Below are 19,615 nucleotides of genomic sequence, written 5' to 3' on the forward strand. Positions count from 1 at the left end.
ACTACAGTGAGGTGAACTTAAGAAAGTTGTTGCATTATGTCTTCTGTGCAGAAAAGGATGGAGAATACTTTTCTGGCAGGGCCAATGTGCTCTCTTTTTCTGTGCCGTGCCTCACACTCAAGCTGTGGCATACCCAGGCAACATTGGGCCAGTATTTCTGATTCTGATCCTCCCTAAAAGAAATTTGTATGCTCAGAAGTATGTAGCTGCCCTTCTTAATGTAATACTTCTTGTGTTTGCTTTGTGCTACTCATAATAAAAACTACTGTGGCTAAGTGCTCTTGTCTTAGTCAAACTTTCTCAAAAGCCAATGCTAAATATTCTAAAAGTAACCTCAAGTGTATGCCTCAGACAGATATGACAGAATAAAGCTATTGGTTGGAGTGTCAGATGACTCTCTGTTAATTTTCACTGTGAATTGCTCTATCACTAGCAGCAATCTGGAGGGGGTGGGGAAGGTGAAGGGATAGTAGTGTACTGGTGGGGAGAGAGGTGAATGCTTTCTGGTGGAGTGTGAAGGGACTAGAGCCAACAAGCGCAGCATCAGGAGGGTGTGGGGTGCGGAGGTGGGGAAAAAAGGAGAGGACCAGGGAAAGATGGGTGACTGCATTGGCAGAGGGTGGCAAAAAAAACAGGCTCAGAGATGAGAATGGAGAGGAGACGATTGGAGAGAGGGGTTGGAAGCTGTTCGGTGGAGGCTGTGGGGATGGTCTGTTACCTCACATTGAGGCGGGATAGTCACGGGAACGGAGAATGTGTTGTCATTTTTTTATTTCTCAAGTTTTATGAACTTCTTTCTTGCATTAAATTTTTAATTATACTTCCTCTTCTTGTTGGGTGCACACGCGCACACACACACACACACACACACACACACACACACACACACACACACGTAGTACACATTTAAAAGTGATGAAGATATTTCTAAATTTTCAAACTATTAATTCCTTTCTCATGGAGGATACAGAGGTAGATTGGTGAAGGTTAGAAAGATTAGAAAGAAGGGGCTTGATGTCCCTCAGACCCCAGAATAAGAAGGACCCAGCTGCTGCAAGAATAACACAACAGGAGGGATCCCCTCATCTTGAAGCCTGAGCTATCTGTTCCTTCTATCTCACCTTCCTCAAGTTATCCCTCTTTCCTCCCAGTGGAAGGAACTGTTAGTTCTGAAAGCTGTGAACAGTTTGTTCTTGTATTAAAATATTTCTCTAAGCAGTGGAAGGTAAGTGTTAGCTGTCCCTTTTTATCTTTGTAAATAATTTCTATGATGGAAGCAACAAAGGTGAACACTCACCAGTAACTTAATAATGGGTGACACATGGACATGCATACAACACATCAGAAAATCTCATTAGGTTTAGCTTTTTTCATAGTCAAAGAAACACTCACATATGTGACATCCAAATACAACACCCCTATAACTGTTACATCACAAGCTAGTGCCCATCCTTTCATAATTTACTTAACTATACTCACTGCCAGAAAAGGGTTTATATACTAATTTTTCCTGTTTCTTTTTTCTTTTTTGCTTTCAGATAGTGTGTGCCATGGGTCCAGCAACAGGTGGGGCTAACACAGTCACACCTCGATTTCTTCGCCATTTTAATGTTCTCTGTATTGATGAATTTGATGATTCGACAATGTTGACAATATTCAGCAAAATTATGTTGTGGCATCTCGACACAAGGTAAAAAAAATCTCAGAAAGGTATTTCTGATTGTGATACACCTGTTCTACATCATTCGAAGAGTGCTATAAGTTGCAATAGTACTAAATTAAAAATATCAGTAGCCATCCCAGAGCATTTTATGTAAGTAGAATACAAGACCATTAAAAGAAGGTGAAGAAGAGTTACTGATTGCAACTGTAGTTAAAGTAACATCATCTTCTCTTTATACCTTTGCTCCACAGGGAACACATCCACTTTTAGTAATATCATCTCTTACTGAAAGGGCTGCAAGTGGCAGCTTTTTTATTTCACACACACACGCACACACACACACACACACACACACACACACACACACACACATACACACACTCACACACACAATAAGGGCAGTTGGATAAGTGATCTAAGTGTCTACCAAAGAGTAGCAGAGATTTGTACATGTAAAAAAAAATAAAAAAAAAATAAAAAATAAAAAATAAAAAAAAATAAAAAATAAAAAAATTCAACCTGTGTATGTTTGTGCTTGCAAAACTCAAAAATTACTCCACCACTTGACTTTAAATTTTGACACAATGTTTCATTCAAATACATGTGTTTTTATACGCCTATTTTTAATATTTGTAAATTATATGTGTTACAAAAATGGGAAATATTATTACCAAAACTCTTGAAACATTCTAGACAAATTTACTTAAAATTGTGATATGCTACTGAACATTATGACCAGCTACAGACTGTATACTTAAACATTCAGGCAGAGATAGAATATATATTTTTTCAAACAACAGTGTACATGTTTTCTATTGAAACTGACTGCTGTAAAAACCTTCGGTTTTTTTCTTTCTCACAGTCAGTTTTAACTACAGTAGCAACCATTAGACAAATTACATTTCACATATACATTCTTTGCCATTATATATAAATATATTTTTAAACATAAATTGAATATGCAACATTGTGCAGTTTTGTTTTCTTTCTTGCAGATGGTTTTCACAGAAAAAAAGGAAAGTTATATTCTTGGTTTACTGGCTTGTGATTAGAACACTACTACAGAACGTAAATTTGCAAAAAGAATAAACAAGGCTCAGGGTCAGAGAAAGAAGGGAGGGGGACAAAGAGGAGATAGACAGAGCGGTAGGAAAAATGGACATAGAGAGTGGAAAGGAGGAGATGGACAGAGAGAGGGACAGGAAGAGGTGGACAGAAAGGGGGAGGAGAAGATGGGCAGAGAGAGGGGGGAGAAGGGGATTGGGATATACATCCAGTACCCATGCATATTAGAAACATCTGTTTTCTCTTTTTTTTCTTTTCCTTTTAACCAGACTGAGCCACAGCTACATGAGGCAGGGCATACCTAGTTTTGATATGTTTGTTAGCATTTTCTAACATTTATGTTGAATGTTTCACATAGACACATCATATACAGTGTTAAGTGCCACAGAAATGGAGAATAATGAGTGCTTTGCTGCAGTGAAAGATTTTTGTTTTAATTGTTTTATAGTTGCACAGAATGAAACTAAAATGGCCAGTATTCATCTCTCTACCACCGATGGCAATTGTTTATTTTAGGTTAATTTGCTTAAATGTGCTCACAAAAGTACAGGAGGTGAAGCTTACTGTGGCTTGGTAGTTCACACCATCACTCAGGAGACCATTGCTTCAGTATCGTAGGCTTTTCAAGTGAACGTGAACCCTAAACATTTCATGGAAAATCTGGGTATGTTGATTACTGACTTCTGTCCATTATATTCAAGACTATTTTGACACAAACACAGGCAATTTTTCGATACAGTCCTCAAAACTGCATGTGTATATTGTGATACATGACTTGTGTGAGCCCTGGGCTTAGCAAGGCATCCATAAAACCCTCCCCATAAATCCTTTGACAATGCAGCCATAATATTGTCATGCAAAAATGTTCCTTTTTCAATACCTGCCAAATTCCATAACCCAGGGATAGACTATTACAGCACAGTATTTATAAAATATTATGACTCACCTGTCAGCTGAGATAATGCAGTAAAAGCAGGAGTGACTGCAAGAGGTGTGCAACTCGTCCACAAAATTGTGCCCATTTGAATCTCTCAAGGAACTCTTATGCTATGTTTACTCATTAGTTGCAAAATCTAACCATATCTGCCTAATTCGTTAGTTGTGATGCTCAGAAATTTCTTTGTCCTTTGAAAACTGAAAGAACTTCTGCGTCGACAATATTGTTTCAGTCACAGTGATATGATTTCTGTGGAGTGGAACTTCTTGTTGAGCTTAATTGAGGACATCTGGAACCATGTTTGATGTTTGGTAAACATGGCACTGGATGGAACCTCCTCATGTAATGATGTCTCAGTTACTATAAAATGTGATAGTGATGTGTGTAAAATTTGTGTAAAAAGGTTAAGCAAGGTATCCTGTGTATCACCTGCAAGTCATGGTACAACCATAAATGTGTAAAAGTGAATCTGAAGTATATAAAAGATGAACATGAAACCTATAAACTGGACATTATAGAATGTAAAATGTCCAACCTTTCTGTTTGTTTGTTAGCAGAATAATTTGTGGGAAATATGCTCCTCACTGTTCTGCTACATCTTAGCTCAACTTGTGCCATGCACTGGCTCACACAGGACTGGGTCTGCAGAAAGAAATAATGGGACAAGAAATGTTCTCACAGTTCCTTCATTGAAAATGGACACAACTACACATAACATATAATACAAAAAAATTAACTTAGATTTTACATTCTCCAATTTTATGTTTAATGTGTTTCTACTGCATAATTTCATAGCCTCTGTGGAAAACCTATATGATCAGTGCTAAAAATTTCCTAATTTTGTGTTTCCCGCTAGTAAGGTTTACTAGATTCATTGTTTTCACTCAAAGTCTTACTTGACTTCATCCAGTTTTCTTCATATTGAACTTTTGATGTGACTAAATGAGTTATAAGTGACACCAAAGACAGACGGGTCACTCCGTGACTGATGTCAAAGTTAAGTGAATATTTTAGGCTGTTGCAGGAAGGCAAGACGTGAGAAAGGAAATGCCGATGTAATCCTTGATTGATGTTGTCCACACAACTTGCAACATTATTTAGCTTCACTGTGCAGTGACGATGGGTCGAGTATGTTTGATACTAATTTTTGCAGGAACTATCAAAATCATTACGTGGTGGCACAGTGAAGGTGACCAGGAATGAGGCTGTTGATTTGTTGATTGCTATAGTAAAAAGTTACTGTTTATGGACATGTTAGTGACAGGAGAATCTCAGTTGTAGCAATAACTCTTTAGGGGAATGGATATGTGGTTGTGCAACCTACAAAATATTTGTGACAAGGAAGAATATGAATGTCGATGAAGATTTCTTGGGTCTCCAGCCAGGCGGTAGCGTCATTCCTGCTTGTAGTAATATCTGGTCGGTCTTCTTAGATTTTACTGCATGTCGAATCACCGCAAACCTTGGTAAGATGTTCTCGTCTTGACAGTGTTGTCAGAAAGCCATTACCATTGTTTTATTCTTATTGCTGTTCAACACAAATTCTCATTCCACACAACTGATATACCAAGTCCTTATTCTTGCTGACCACATTACATCGCTATCAGCATACCTCAAAGTTTTCATTTCTTCTGCCTGAACTTAATGACGTTTTCAAACTAGTGCTTGGTTTCCTTTACTGCCTGCTCTCAGTACAAATCGGATAGCATAGAAGAAAGACTATAACTTTGTCTCTCCTTCTTCTCAAGTACTGTCTACCTTTCACTTCCTTTGGCTCTTACAAACATAGTTAAGTTTCTGTACAAGTTGTAGATAACCTTTCACTCCCTGAATTTATCCTTGCTGCCTTAAGAACTTCATGGAGTGTATTCCAGTCAACACTGTCAAAGCTTTATCTGAATGTACAAATGCTATTGACATAGGTTTGCCTTTCTTAAACCTATATTCTGATATAAGTCATAAGGTCAGTATTGTCTCGAGTGTTCCTACATTGATCCAGAATCCAAACTGAGCTTATCTCAGGTTGGGTTCTATCAGTTTATCCATTCTAAAGTAATTGTTGTTGTTGTTGTTGTTGTTGTTGTCTTCAGTCCTGAGACTGGTTTGATGCAGCTCTCCATGCTACTCTATCCTGTGCAAGCTTCTTCATTTCCCAGTACTTACTGCAACCTACATCCTTCTGAATCTGCTTAGTGTATTCATCTATTGGTCTCCCTCTACAATTTTTACCCTCCACGCTGTCCTCCAATGCTGAATTTGTGATTCCCTAATGCCTCAGAACAGGTCCTACCAACCGGTCCCTTCTTCTTGTCAAGTTGTGCCACAAACTCCTCTTCTCCCCAATTCTATTCAATACCTCCTCATTAGTTATGTGATCTACCCATCTAATCTTCAGCATTCTTCTGTAGCACCACATTTCGAAAGCTTCTATTCTCTTCTTGTCCAAACTATTTATCGTCCACTTTTCACTTCCATACATGGCTACACTCCATACAAATACTTTCAGAAAACGATTTCCTGACACTTAAATCTATAACTGATGTTAATAAATTTCTCTTCTTCAGAAACGCTTTCCTTGCCATTGCCAGTCTATGTTTTATATCCTCTCTACTTCAACCATCATCAGTTATTTTTGCTCCCCAAATAGCAAAACTCCTTTACTACTTTAAGTGTCTCATTTCCTAATCTAATTCCCTCAGCATCACCAGACTTAATTCGACTACATTCCATTATCCTCATTTTGCTTTTGTTGATGTTCATCTTATATCCTCCTTTCAAGACACTGTCCATTCCATTCAACTGCTCTTCCAAGTCCTTTGCTGTCTCTGACAGAATTACAGTGTCATCGGCGAAACTCAAACTTTTTAGTTCTTCTCCATCAATTTTAATACCTACTCCGAATTTTTCTTTTGTTTCCTTCACTGCTTGCTCAATATACAGATTGAATAACATCGGAGAGAGGCCAGAACCATGTCTCACTCCCTTCCCAATCACTACTTCCCTTTCATGTCCCTCAACTCTTATAACTGCCATCTGGTTTCTGTACAAATCGTAAATAGCCCTTCGCTCCTTGTATTTTACCACTGCCACCTTCAGAATTTGAAAGAAAGTATTCCAGTCTGCATTGTCAAAAGCTTTCTCTAAGTCTATAAATGCTAGAAACATAGGTTTGCCTTTCCTTAATCTTTCTTCTAAGTAAAGTCGTAAGGTCAGTATTGCCTCACATGATCCAACATTTCATTCAGTAAGTACAAAAGAGTCATGAAAATGTTCAGTTGATTCCAGTGCTAGATGCTGCAAGTGAGGTTCTGCATCATGGTGTGGTTTACTGTTAAAGTTCCTATAGTATACAACCATAGAAGACTCAACCAATATGCTGCTTCCTCCTATGTATATCTCGCAAAGAGACAATGGTGGTAAAATCGGAGAGATTTGAGCTCATATGGAGGCTTACCAGTAATTGTTCTTCTCTTGAATCATTCAAGACTTCAACAGGGCATGTGATACATGGAACATTGTTGGCACACACCGTAAGGTGGTTGTGAAGTATAGCTGTAGATATTAATCGCTCTACAAATTAAAAGTTCTTGAAGAATAAGATATGTTTTCCCTGTGTTTTTTACAGAGACATTAACACAAAAGAGGTCATTGATTAAACATTGGAAAATCCAGGATGGAATGTAACAATATTATGAAAAAGAAAGTCACTACTCACCATATGGTAGAGATGCTAAGTTGCAGACAGTACAAAAAAAATAGACTGTCACAAAAAAAGCTTTCGGCCAATGAGGCCTTTGTTGAAAATAGGTGACATGCACACACGCGCACACACAGAGATACTTAGGCAAATGCAACTAACACACGCATGACTGCAGTCATGTGTGTGAGTTATATTTGCGTGAATCTGTGTGTGTGTGTGTGTGTGTGTGTGTGTGTGTGTGTGTGTGTGTGCATGACATCTATTTTTATAGTCTTTTGTTGTGCCTATCTGTGATTCAAAATCTTTGCTGTATGGTGAACTGTGAATTGTTATTTTTATTCATCTCATGGCGTACATTTGCAATCTATTTGGTTTGGGTACAGGAGACATGTCAAAAATTTATTTAACAGTTACGATGGTTTTCACATTAACAAATAACAGCACTATAATAAATAATAACACTATAAGGATATTTCTTGGAATATGTAACACACTATTTCCAGCTCAAATTTCCAGTTTGTCCTGCATGAATTGAGTAATAAAACTTCAGTGTCAGTACCTCATATAGCTTTCTTTTAAGTGAACCTAAATTCATCTGCATCAACTTGTTCCCTTTTAATTTATTACAAATTTTCATTCCCATGTATTGAGGTGCCTGGGCATACCATCTGAGGTGGTGGATGGGGAGCATAAAATTTTCTTTGTTTCTAGTATCATGTGATTGGAAAAAAATGGTTTCCCTCATAAAATTCATGTCTAGTGTACAAAAATATCATAATCTTATAAATGTATAATGATGGCACAGTTAGTATTTTAAGTTTTCTAAGTAATGGTCGACATGGTTCTTTGTGATTTGCAGTGCACTTATTTCAAATGATTTTTTTCTGTATTTTTAGTATCCGCACTATGTTTGTCGAGTTACCCCAAAACGCAATACCATACCTAATAATGGATTTGATGTAGCTTGTATTTGCTACTTTTCATGTGCCCATGTCAGTTGCAGTTGAGAATATTTTCATTGCAAATGCAAAGGTGCTCGGTTTGTCTGCCAGGTTTTCGATGTGTGCCGGCCAGCTCAAATTTTTATCTTCATTTTAACCTAAGTTTTGACTGAGTCAGCTTCTTCTATACCTTGGTTGTTATGTACAATCTTAACCTGCTCACATTTTGACTGTTTTGTTTTGAACTGCATCACGTGGGTCTTAGATATGTTTAGATTCAACCCATTTAGCTGAAATCAAGTTTCTATGGTACTGAGGGTACTGATCAAAGATTTGGGAATTTTTTCCGAATCCTGATCTTCAGCTAAGACAGAAGTACCATCTGCTAATAGAACTGATTGGGAGCTGATATTTAATGGTAAGTCATTAACATGAAAGAGAAATAGGACTGGGCCTAATATGTAGCCTTTGTGGAACACTCCGAGATATTTTTTTCCAGTCAGAAAAATAATATGTGCCATTTGAAGAAAAGCTAACTCTTTGCTTTGTGTTGAGTAAGTAGGATTTAAGCCATTGGAGGGCACTGCCACTAATACCATACTTTTCAAGTTTGTAAACAAGCAATGCATGGTTTACAGAATCACACGCCTTTTTGAGGCCGAGGCCACAGATAATGCGTGCCACCTTATTTCTCTTGTCTAACATATTTAATGAAATCAATATCTTTATTATATTTTACTTCTCTGTGCAGCTGCCTTTTCCTTACACTGGAAATTTTTATGCCTTATATTATTGCTGCGTAGTCTAGGTGGAAATGTTTCATTAAAGACACCAAGAAAACTATTTAGGAATTTCTCAAAGTTTTCATCGCTTGAGTTACAATGACCAATAGGCCATATTTCTATTTTAGCTTCTCACATTTATGTTAGCAAATTTTCTTTCTAAAGTTCCTGCTCACATGGGTTCTCATTTGTGAAATGTTCCTGTCTGTCTGTGGCAGCTCAATGAACAATGCACAATGTTCTGAAATACCTAGGTTTAGACAAAATTTATACACATCTTCATATACATAATTAGTTAGAACACTGTCAATACATGTTGCTGATTGCCCATTACCTCTGGTAGATTCAAAGGAATTCAATTTGGAATCATATTTCTTTACTACATCAGTGAATCTTGAAGCATGTAGCAACTTTCCTTTTCATAATCTTGTTAACTCATTGATTGTCAAAAAGTACATCTAAAAATGGTATGAGCAGTTAGAGGAAGAGGCCAGAATGACAAGAAAGCATATTGTCTCCTCTCTCTCTCTCTCTTCCTCCCCCCCCCCCCCCCCCCCCATTATTGTGTGTATCTCTTTACATTGTTACATTGCTTACAACTTTTTCAGTTTGTCTATGATTTTATATCTGTAGGTACTTATTTCTTGAGTCAGAATTACACACACAAAGTGTGAATGTTACCAAACCATCAGCTCAATACGCCGTGTTTACAGAATACTAAGAAGAATGCCCGAGGGCATGCAGCTTTACTATATGGTTAAATGATGATTGCGTCCTCTTGGGCAAAATATTCCAGAGGTAAAATAGTCCCCCATTCGGATCTCCGGGCAGTGACTACTCAAGAGGACATCGTTATCAGGAGAAAGAAAACTGGCATTCTGCGGATCGGAGTGTGGAATGTCAGATCCCTTAGGTGGGCAGGTAGGTTAGAAAATTTAAAAAGGGAAATGGATAGGTTAAAGTTAGATATAGTGGGAATTAGTGAAGTTCGGTGGCAGGAGGAACAAGACTTTTGGTCAGGTGAATACAGGGTTATAAATACAAAATCAACTAGGGGTAATGCAGGAGTAGGTTTAATAATGAATAAAAAAATAGGAGTGAGGGTAAGCTACTACAAACAGCATAGTGAACGCATTATTGTGGCCAAGATAGACACGAAGCCCATGCCTACTACAGTAGTCCAAGTTTATGGGCCAACTAGCTCTGCAGATGATGAAGAAATTGATGAAATGTATGATGAGACAAAAGAAATTATTGAGGTAGTGAAGGGAGACAAAAATTTAATAGTCATGGGTGATTGGAATTCGAGAGTAGGAAAAGGGAGAGAAGGGAACATAGTAGGTGAATATGGATTGGGGCTAAGAAATGAGAGAGGAAGCTGTCTGGTAGAATTTTGTACAGAGCAAAACTTAATCATAGCAAACACTTGGTTCAAGAATCATAAAAGAAGGTTGTATACATGGAAGAATCCTGGAGATACTAGAAGGTATCAGATAGATTATATAATGGTAAGGCAGAGATTTAGGAACCAGGTTTTAAATTGTGAGACATTTCTAGGGGCAGATGTGGATTCTGACCACAATGTATTGGTTATGAACTGTAAATTAAAACTGAAGAAACTGCAAAAAGGTGGGAATTTAAGGAGATGGGACCTGGATAAACTGACTAAACCAGAGGTTGTACAGAGTTTCAGGGGGAGCATAAGGGAACAATTGACAGGAATATGGGAAAGAAATACAGTAGAAGACGAATGGGTAGCTCTGAGGGATGAAGTAGTGAAGGCAGCAGAGGATCAAGTAAGTAAAAAGACGAGGGCTAGTAGAAATCCTTGGGTAACAGAAGAAATATTGAATTTAATTGATGAAAGGAGAAAATATAAAAATGCAGTAAATGAAGTAGGCAAAATGGAATACAAACGTCTCAAAAATGAGATTGACAGAGTGTGCAAAATGGCTAAGCAGGGATGGCTAGAGGACAAATGTAAGGATGTGGAGGCTTATCTCACTAGGGGCAAGATAGATACTGCCTACAGGAAAATTAGAGAGACCTTTGGAGAAAAGAGAGCCACTTGTATGAATATCAAGAGCTCAGATGGTAACCCAGTTCTAAGCAAAGAAGGGAAAGCAGAAAGATGGAAGGAGTATATAGAGGGCCTATACAAGGGCGGTGTACTTGAGGACAATATCATAGAAATGGAAGAGGATGTAGATGAAGATGAAATGGGAGATACGGTACTGCCTGAAGAGTTTGACAGAGCACTGAAAGACCTGAGTCGAAAGAAGGCCCCAGGAGTAGACAACATTCCCTTAGAACTACTGATGGCCTTGGGAGAGCCAGTCTTGACAAAACTCTACCATCTGGTGAGGAAGATGTATGAGACAGGCGAAATACCCTCAGACTTCAAGAACAATATAATAATTCCAATCCCAAAGAAATCAGGTGTTGACAGATGTGAAAATTACTGAACTATCAGTTTAATAAATCACAGCTTCCAAATACTTACGTGAATTCTTTACAGACGAATGGAAGAACTGGTAGAAGTCGACCTCGGGGAAGAGTGTTCTGCACTTCCTTGGATCTTCTCCAATTTTCCTGTGAATCATATTTACTATGGATCTCAGACTGACAAGTGATAGTCAAGTATTGGTCAACAAAGGGTTTTGTAAGCTACCTTCTTTTCGGGTAGCCTACATTTTCTGAGGATTCGTTCAGTGAATCTCAGTGTGACATCTGCCTCATCTGTAATTAGTTTCATGTGCTCATTCCACTTTAACTCTCTCTGTATTCATGATCCCAGGTGTTTTCTGGAAGTGACTGCACCCAGTGATTGTTCTGCAATCATGTAATGATATGATAATTGATCTTTCTGCCTATTTGTGCTCAATACATTACATTTGTTGATGTTGAAGATGAATTGCCAATCCCTACACAAATCTTTGATCCTCTGCAGGTTTTCCTTCATTTCGCTACAAGTCTCTAGCATTACAACGTCTGTGTATACAACAGTAGCATCTGCAGAAAGCCTCGCAGAACTTCTATTATTATCCACTAGGTAATTAACCCAAAATTACTTTTATGACTGAAGATTTTTCTCCATTGAAAATGGCATACTGTGTTCTGTTTCGTAGAAACTCTTCAGTCAACTCACACAGCTAGTGTAATATTCCATACACTCATATTTTGTTCATTAGGTTGCTGTGTGGACTGCACTGAACACCTTTTGGAAACCAAAGAATGTGGTACCTATGTGGGTGTCAGTGTACACTGCCTTCTAGTTTTCGTGGATGAACAGAGAGAGCTGAGTTTTGCATGGTTGTTGGTTCTGAAAACAATGCTGATTCCTACAGAGGAGATTTTCAGTCTCTAGAAATGAAACATGTTCCAAAATTTGACAATAGACTGACATCTGAGATATAGCGCTACATGCATTTATTCGATGCCTCTTCTTGAAAATGGGAATGAGCTTTTTATTTCGAATCATTAGGAATGCTTCACCTGTTCAGTGACCTGCTGTACAATTCTGCTAGAAGTGGAGCAAATTCCTTTGCATACTGCATGGAGAATCTCATCTTAGTATCCCACCAGTCCATTGGCCTTTCCTCTGTTGAGAAGTTTCAGTTGTTTTTCTATTGCATGGCCACTTATTTCAGTCTCTCTCATTCTGGTGTTCATGCAGTGATTTAAAAAGGGTAATTCAGTGTGATCTACCTCAGTGATATAGTTTTGGAAAAAAAATTTAGTATTTTGGCTTTCTCTGTGCAATCCTGTGTTTCAAAGCTATTTTGGTCACAGAGGGTCTGAACACAAGACTTCAATCCATTTACCAATTTACCATAAGACCAAAACTTCTTAGAATTTTCTGTCAAGTGTTGAATTTTACTTTCAGATCTGTTGAATTCTCCGTGCTTGGCTCTCCTTGCACTAATATTTACTTCATTCACTTTCTGTTTGTTTGTGGTGCTTTGGCTAGAATTAAATTTACAGTGAGGTTCTCTCTTTGCTTTAGTAACAGCTCTGAAACATGGCTGTTAATCCTCTGGGGGTCTTTCCATCTCTCACAGCTTGGTGCATATGTGTATATAGTATTTTGTACAAAACTGTTGAAATTTGTCTATTGGTGCTCAACATTGTCAATGCTGGAAATTAAAGTTTCATGTCGACTGCTCAAGTTATCTGATATCCGTTTCTTGTCACTCTACCTTAGCAAAAATCTTCCTACCTTTTTTTAGATTCCTACTTGCAGCTATATCCAGTGATTCTGTAAGAACCTTATGATAATTGATTTCCTGTGCTAAACCAACTGAGTCAAAGAGTTTTGATCTGTTGGAGACCAGGAGATAAAATGTGTTGCCTTCATGAGTCGCTTCTCTGATTAGCTGCTCAAAGTAATTTTCAGGTGAGGCATTTAGAATAATTTCACCTGATTACTGGGAAATTTACATGAAATATTCTCCAAGTTTCATCTCAGATATTCCACCAATACTGCTCCTGAGTAGGCATTCTATAAAAGCATCTGGTGACTATATTCAATGCACCTCCAACATTTATCTTAACCCAAACTACCACTGGCACTCAGCCTATCTTTGCAGACTGGTGTGCAAAACAAGTACAAAAGCAGGGGCAGCTCTTTCTTAAGTGCCACAGGGGTATGGCCCCACTAGGAATATTGTGATATAATTTTATAGCATGTATTTTTCCAGTATTGTATCAAAAAGTTTGAGTATGACATGATTTTGGTGTAGTACAAGAGATAGAGACCAGAGGTGATGAGGTCCAGTTTCCACTGCTCTGATGCAGAGACACAGAGTTATTCTGAGCTGCCAGTAGCCAGACCAGGTCTTGCTGCCACTCTTTCACTCCCCCCTCCCCCCCTCCCCCCAGCACATTCTTCCACTGTGACTAACCTGTTTTCCTCTCCCCACACGAGAGTGAGGGCCAGTGTGAGATGGTCCATACTCACCTCCACACCCCTGGCCCCTAAAATTTGAGTCATAGTGATGTGAACAACATCTTTCAATTTCTTGACATCACCTCTCGCCATACCTTATCTCAGGGCCATCTCAGGTGGACCCGCTGGGTGGACCAGCTCATGCCTATCTCCATTTCCATGGTGTCTCGTCCCCACCCTTGTCCACTTGTCTGTACATCTGCACAGTGCTTGGGGCCAGCAGCCTTGGGTCTCTAGCCAGAGTCATACTGAGATGATCCTGCACCGCTGGCAGAACCAAAGCTGCACTTCCCCCCCCCCCCCCCCCCCTGCCCCCACTACCCCAGGGAAAAGCACCTTTCTGCAATTTTTCTACACAAATAAAGGAAATTTTGTAATTTGTAAGGTAGGTTTAATGAAAATGAAGCAATTTTGGCAAGTGAACTATGTAGATGAAAAATATTTCATGCAGCAAATTAAATGTATCATTGTAGTGGATAAATTAAAAATTGTACAAACTTCCTAAAACAATGGAATGCAAAACAAAATGTGTGTCATAATTGTTTGTAGCAGCTAATGTGTGCCGAATTAATTATGACGTATAACAAAGAATAAAATTTATTTGTTTCAATTAAATTATAAACACTGTATGAGTTGTTAATAGAAAATAAAATAAAAAGTTCTATACTTAAGAGATGACAACATACTCTTTCCCAAGAATTGTGTACTTATTACAATTTTACTGTCCATTTCCTTGCTTTGAGCACAGAAAATTCATTGATAATTTCATTGAAGTCAAATTTAGCAGCTGTGTCATATTCTATAGACAAGATAGCTCAATTTGATGCCTGCTTCACCGATACTTGACCTTACGTAAATTTACTATCATTTGTAATTGCAAAGAAATTATCATACATATGCTCAAAGCTAATTCAGTATTTGGTTAAGCACTCATAACCTTACTTTGCGATGGGGGTGGGAGGAATCACATATCTAAATGGGAATCATGCTCTGCAACAGCTCTTTCTAGTGGAATTTAAAAGCAGCTATTTCATTTGCTAGCTCTACTGTATTGATATCTGTTTTATTTGTCATGAAAATGTGCTCAACATTTTTCAAAACAAAGTATGAAGCTCTCATTTAATGTTTTCCTGACAGGAAATTAATGCTAGATCAAAAGTGTGTTAGATGTGAAATCTGTTTCTCATTTCAGTTATTATTCTATCAAATATATGTAGCAGCTTACATTAAATAGTTTCACTCTAGTCCTCAGTTGGCAGAAATCAGCAAAAATGGGAAGCCTTGAGTTAAACAGCACCTGTGACCAACCCTTGAGATCCTACAATATTTAAGCCAAGCAGCAGCAAAAATGCCATTGTTGAACATGAGCTAACTGTGCAGTGGCTTTATGTACCAAGGGTACTGTTGACACATAATATTCGGTAACAGTCATTTTTTATGTACTACCTGGAATAAATGACATTGTGACAGCAGCGCACACGCTTATTAAGAGGCTTGTTCTTGCAGTCATAGATAATATATTGTGTAGAAGAATTCAAGTGCCTCTTCTGGCTAATTCTGAAATCATCTTTTTCCCTTTCTTTTAACTGCTCAGTTTTTGCATCACTTTATGTAGATTCCCAAACTTTCGCAACAAACTGTTGCCTCATCAGGAAAGAGGGAAGGAGAGGGGAAGACGAAAGGAAGTGGGTTTTAAAGGAGAGGGTAAGGAGTCATTCCAATCCCGGGAGCGGAAAGACTTACCTTAGGGGGAAAAAAGGACAGGTATACACTCGCACACACGCACATATCCATCCACACATACAGACACAAGCAGACATATTTAAAGACAAAGAGTTTGGGCAGAGATGTCAGTCGAGGCAGAAGTGTAGAGGCAAAGAAGTTGTTGAGAGACAGGTGAGGTATGAGTGGCGGCAACTTGAAATTAGCGGAGATTGAGGCCTGGCGGATGACGAGAAGAGAGGATATACTGAAGGGCAAGTTCCCATCTCCGGAGTTCGGATAGGTTGGTGTTGGTGGGAAGTATCCAGATAACCCGGACGGTGTAACACTGTGCCAAGATGTGCTGGCCGTGCACCAAGGCATGTTTAGCCACAGGGTGATCCTCATTACCAACAAACACTGTCTGCCTGTGTCCATTCATGCGAATGGACAGTTTGTTGCTGGTCATTCCCACATAGAATGCGTCACAGTGTAGGCAGGTCAGTTGGTAAATCACGTGGGTGCTTTCACACGTGGCTCTGCCTTTGATCGTGTACACCTTCCGGGTTACAGGACTGGAGTAGGTGGTGGTGGGAGGGTGCATGGGACAGGTTTTGCATCGGGGGCGGTTACAAGGATAGGAGCCAGAGGGTAGGGAAGGTGGTTTGGGGATTTCATAGGGATGAACTAACAGGTTACGGAGGTTAGGTGGACGGCGGAAAGACACTCTTGGCGGAGTGGGGAGGATTTCATGAAGGATGGATCTCATTTCAGGGCAGGATTTGAGGAAGTCGTATCCCTGCTGGAGAGCCACATTCAGAGTCTGGTCCAGTCCCGGAAAGTATCCTGTCACAAGTGGGGCACTTTTGTGGTTCTTCTGTGGGGGATTCTGGGTTTGAGGGGACGAGGAAGTGGCTCTGGTTATTTGCTTCTGTACTAGGTCGGGAGGGTAGTTGCGGGATGCGAAAGCTGTTTTCAGGTTGTTGGTGTAATGATTCAGGGATTCCGGACTGGAGCAGATTCGTTTGCCACGAAGACCTAGGCTGTAGGGAAGGGACCGTTTGATGTGGAATGGGTGGCAGCTGTCATAATGGAGGTACTGTTGCTTGTTGGTGGGTTTAATGTGGACGGACGTGTGAAGTTGGCCATTGGACAGGTGGAGGTTAACGTCAAGGAAAGTGGCATGGGATTTGGAGTAGGACCAGGTGAAACTGATGGAACCAAAGGAGTTGAGGTTGGAGAGGAAATTCTGGAGTTCTTCTTCACTGTGAGTCCAGATCATGAAGATGTCATCAATAAATCTGTACCAAACTTTGGGTTGGCAGACTTGGGTAACCAAGAAGGCTTCCTCTAAGCGACCCATGAATAGGTTGGCGTACGAGGGGGCCATCCTGGTACCCATGGCTGTTCCCTTTAATTGTTGGTATGTCTGGCCTTCAAAAGTGAAGAAGTTGTGGGTCAGGATGAAGCTGGCTAAGGTGATGAGGAAAGAGGTTTTAGGTAGGGTGGCAGGTGATCGGCGTGAAAGGAAATGCTCCATCGCAGCGAGGCCCTGGACGTGCGGAATATTTGTGTATAAGGATGTGGCATCAATGGTTACAAGGATGGTTTCCGGGGGTAACAGATTGGGTAAGGATTCCAGGCGTTCAAGGAAGTGGTTGGTGTCCTTGATGAAGGATGGGAGACTGCATGTAATGGCTTGAAGGTGTTGATCTACGTAGGCAGAGATACGTTCTGTGGGGGCTTGGTAACCAGCTACAATGGGGCGGCCGGGATGATTGGGTTTGTGGATTTTAGGAAGAAGGTAGAAGGTAGGGGTGCGGGGTGTCGGTGGGGTCAGGAGGTTGATGGAGTCAGGTGAAAGGTTTTGCAGGGGGCCTAAGGTTCTGAGGATTCCTTGAAGCTCCGCCTGGACATCGGGAATGGGGTTACCTTGGCAAACTTTGTATGTGGTGTTGTCTGAAAGCTGACGCAGTCCCTCAGCCACATACTCCCGACGATCAAGTACCACGGTCGTGGAACCCTTGTCCGCCGGAAGAATGATGATGGATCGGTCAGCCTTCAGATCACGGATAGCCTGGGTTTCAGCAGTGGTGATGTTGGGTGTAGGATTAAGGTTTTTTAAGAAGGATTGAGATGCAAGGCTGGAAGTCAGAAATTCCTGGAAGGTTTGGAGAGGGTGATTTTGAGGAAGAGGAGGTGGGTCCCGCTGTGACGGAGGACGGAACTGTTCCAGGCAGGGTTCAATTTGGATGGTGTCTTGAGGAGTCCGATCATTAGGAGTAGGATTAGGATCATTTTTCTTCGTGGCAAAGTGATACTTCCAGCAGAGAGTACGAGTGTAGGACAGTAAATCTTTGACGAGGGCTGTTTGGTTGAATCTGGGAGTGGGGCTGAAGGTGAGGCCTTTGGATAGGACAGAGGTTTCGGATTGGGAGAGAGGTTTGGAGGAAAGGTTAACTACTGAATTAGGGTGTTGTGGTTCCAGATTGTGTTGATCGGAATTTTGAGGTTTTGGAGGGAGTGGAGCTGGAAGTGGGAGATTGAGTAGATGGGAGAGACTGGGTTTGTGTGCAATGAGAGGAGGTTGAGGTTTGCTGGAAAGGTTGTGAAGGGTGAGTGAGTTGCCTTTCCGGAGGTGGGAAACCAGGAGATTGGATAGTTTTTTGAGGTGGAGGGTGGCATGCTGTTCTAATTTACGGTTGGCCTGTAGGAGGATGCTCTGAACAGCCGGTGTGGATGTGGGAGAGGAAAGATTAAGGACTTTTATTAAAGATAGGAGTTGACGGGTGTGTTCATTGGCCGAGTTGATGTGTAGGTGAAGGATTAGGTGGGTGAGGGCAATGGATTGTTCAGTTTGGAACTGGTATAGGGACTGATGGAAGGAAGGGTTGCAGCCAGAGATGGGAACTTTAAGTGTGAGGCCTTTGGCGGTGATGCCAAATGTCAGACAAGCCTGAGAAAATAGAATATGGGAGTGTAATCTGGCTAGGGCGAAGGCATGTTTGCGGAGGGAATGTAAATAAAACTTAATGGGGTCATTGTGGGGGTGTTGTGAGGGTGACATGGTATTAGAAGGTGGAAAGTGTAACATGAGGTGAAATGAAAATGAAAATAAAAATATATGGGGAGAGATAAAGGTGAACCGGAAAGAAACTGGAGATCTGGAATGAAAAAAGGCGAATAGGTGTTGGTTACAGCTGGGCTATGTTGGACTTGGGTTGGTAGACAACGATGTGCATAAAGGTTAGGTGGTTGTGTTGCCGCCAAAACACGTTAAAGGACGGAGAAATTCGGGAAAATTTCGAAAAAACTGCGTCTAGTATATTAAAAGGAGTGGTATTGTGGTGGCAGATTATGAAAATGAGGCTAACAATTGTCTGACGAAGAAATAATCGCGTTAAAACCTGTGGGGAGCGGCTAAAAATGATCAGTGGTGTGGGAAAAACGGAAATGGAAATGAAGCGAAAGTTATTAGAACTGGCCGAAATGGTTGTTTAAAAGGTGAAAGGAGCTGTTTGTGAACTAGAAACGGTGGATATTATAGCGGCGGTAGTGCTGAAAGCGGCAAAAAATTTTTTTTTTTTTTTTTTTTTTTTTTTTTTTTTTTTTTTTTTTTTTTGGTTATGGTTTGGAAGTGGGTTACGTATTATTGAGTATATATATAGGCGGGATAAAATAGTATAGCAGATTACGGTAAAAAGGAGAAGGTGAATACAAAGTGAAACTACTGGCAAAAACAGAAAGAGGAAAATAAGACGACAGAAAAGATTTCGAAATGCAACAGTGACAATAACAAACGTAATTGTTGGATTCAAATTAATGATATCAATATAATGGAAGGAAACATTCCACGTGGGAAAAATTATATATAAAAA

The 19,615-nt window shown here is 39.9% G+C and overlaps 1 protein-coding gene across 1 annotated transcript in view; it reads left to right on the forward strand.

The window, feature by feature from the left end:
* LOC124596265 (dynein axonemal heavy chain 7) overlaps window positions 1–19,615 on the forward strand; it is a 1,038,560-nt gene that overhangs the window by 502,072 nt on the left and 516,873 nt on the right. The window contains 1 exon segment of the mRNA XM_047135340.1: window positions 1,539–1,690. Within this exon segment, the coding sequence (XP_046991296.1) occupies window positions 1,539–1,690 (152 nt within the window).

This window comes from Schistocerca americana, chromosome 2 (genome assembly GCF_021461395.2).
Source record: "Schistocerca americana isolate TAMUIC-IGC-003095 chromosome 2, iqSchAmer2.1, whole genome shotgun sequence".
Lineage (NCBI taxonomy): Eukaryota > Metazoa > Arthropoda > Insecta > Orthoptera > Acrididae > Schistocerca > Schistocerca americana.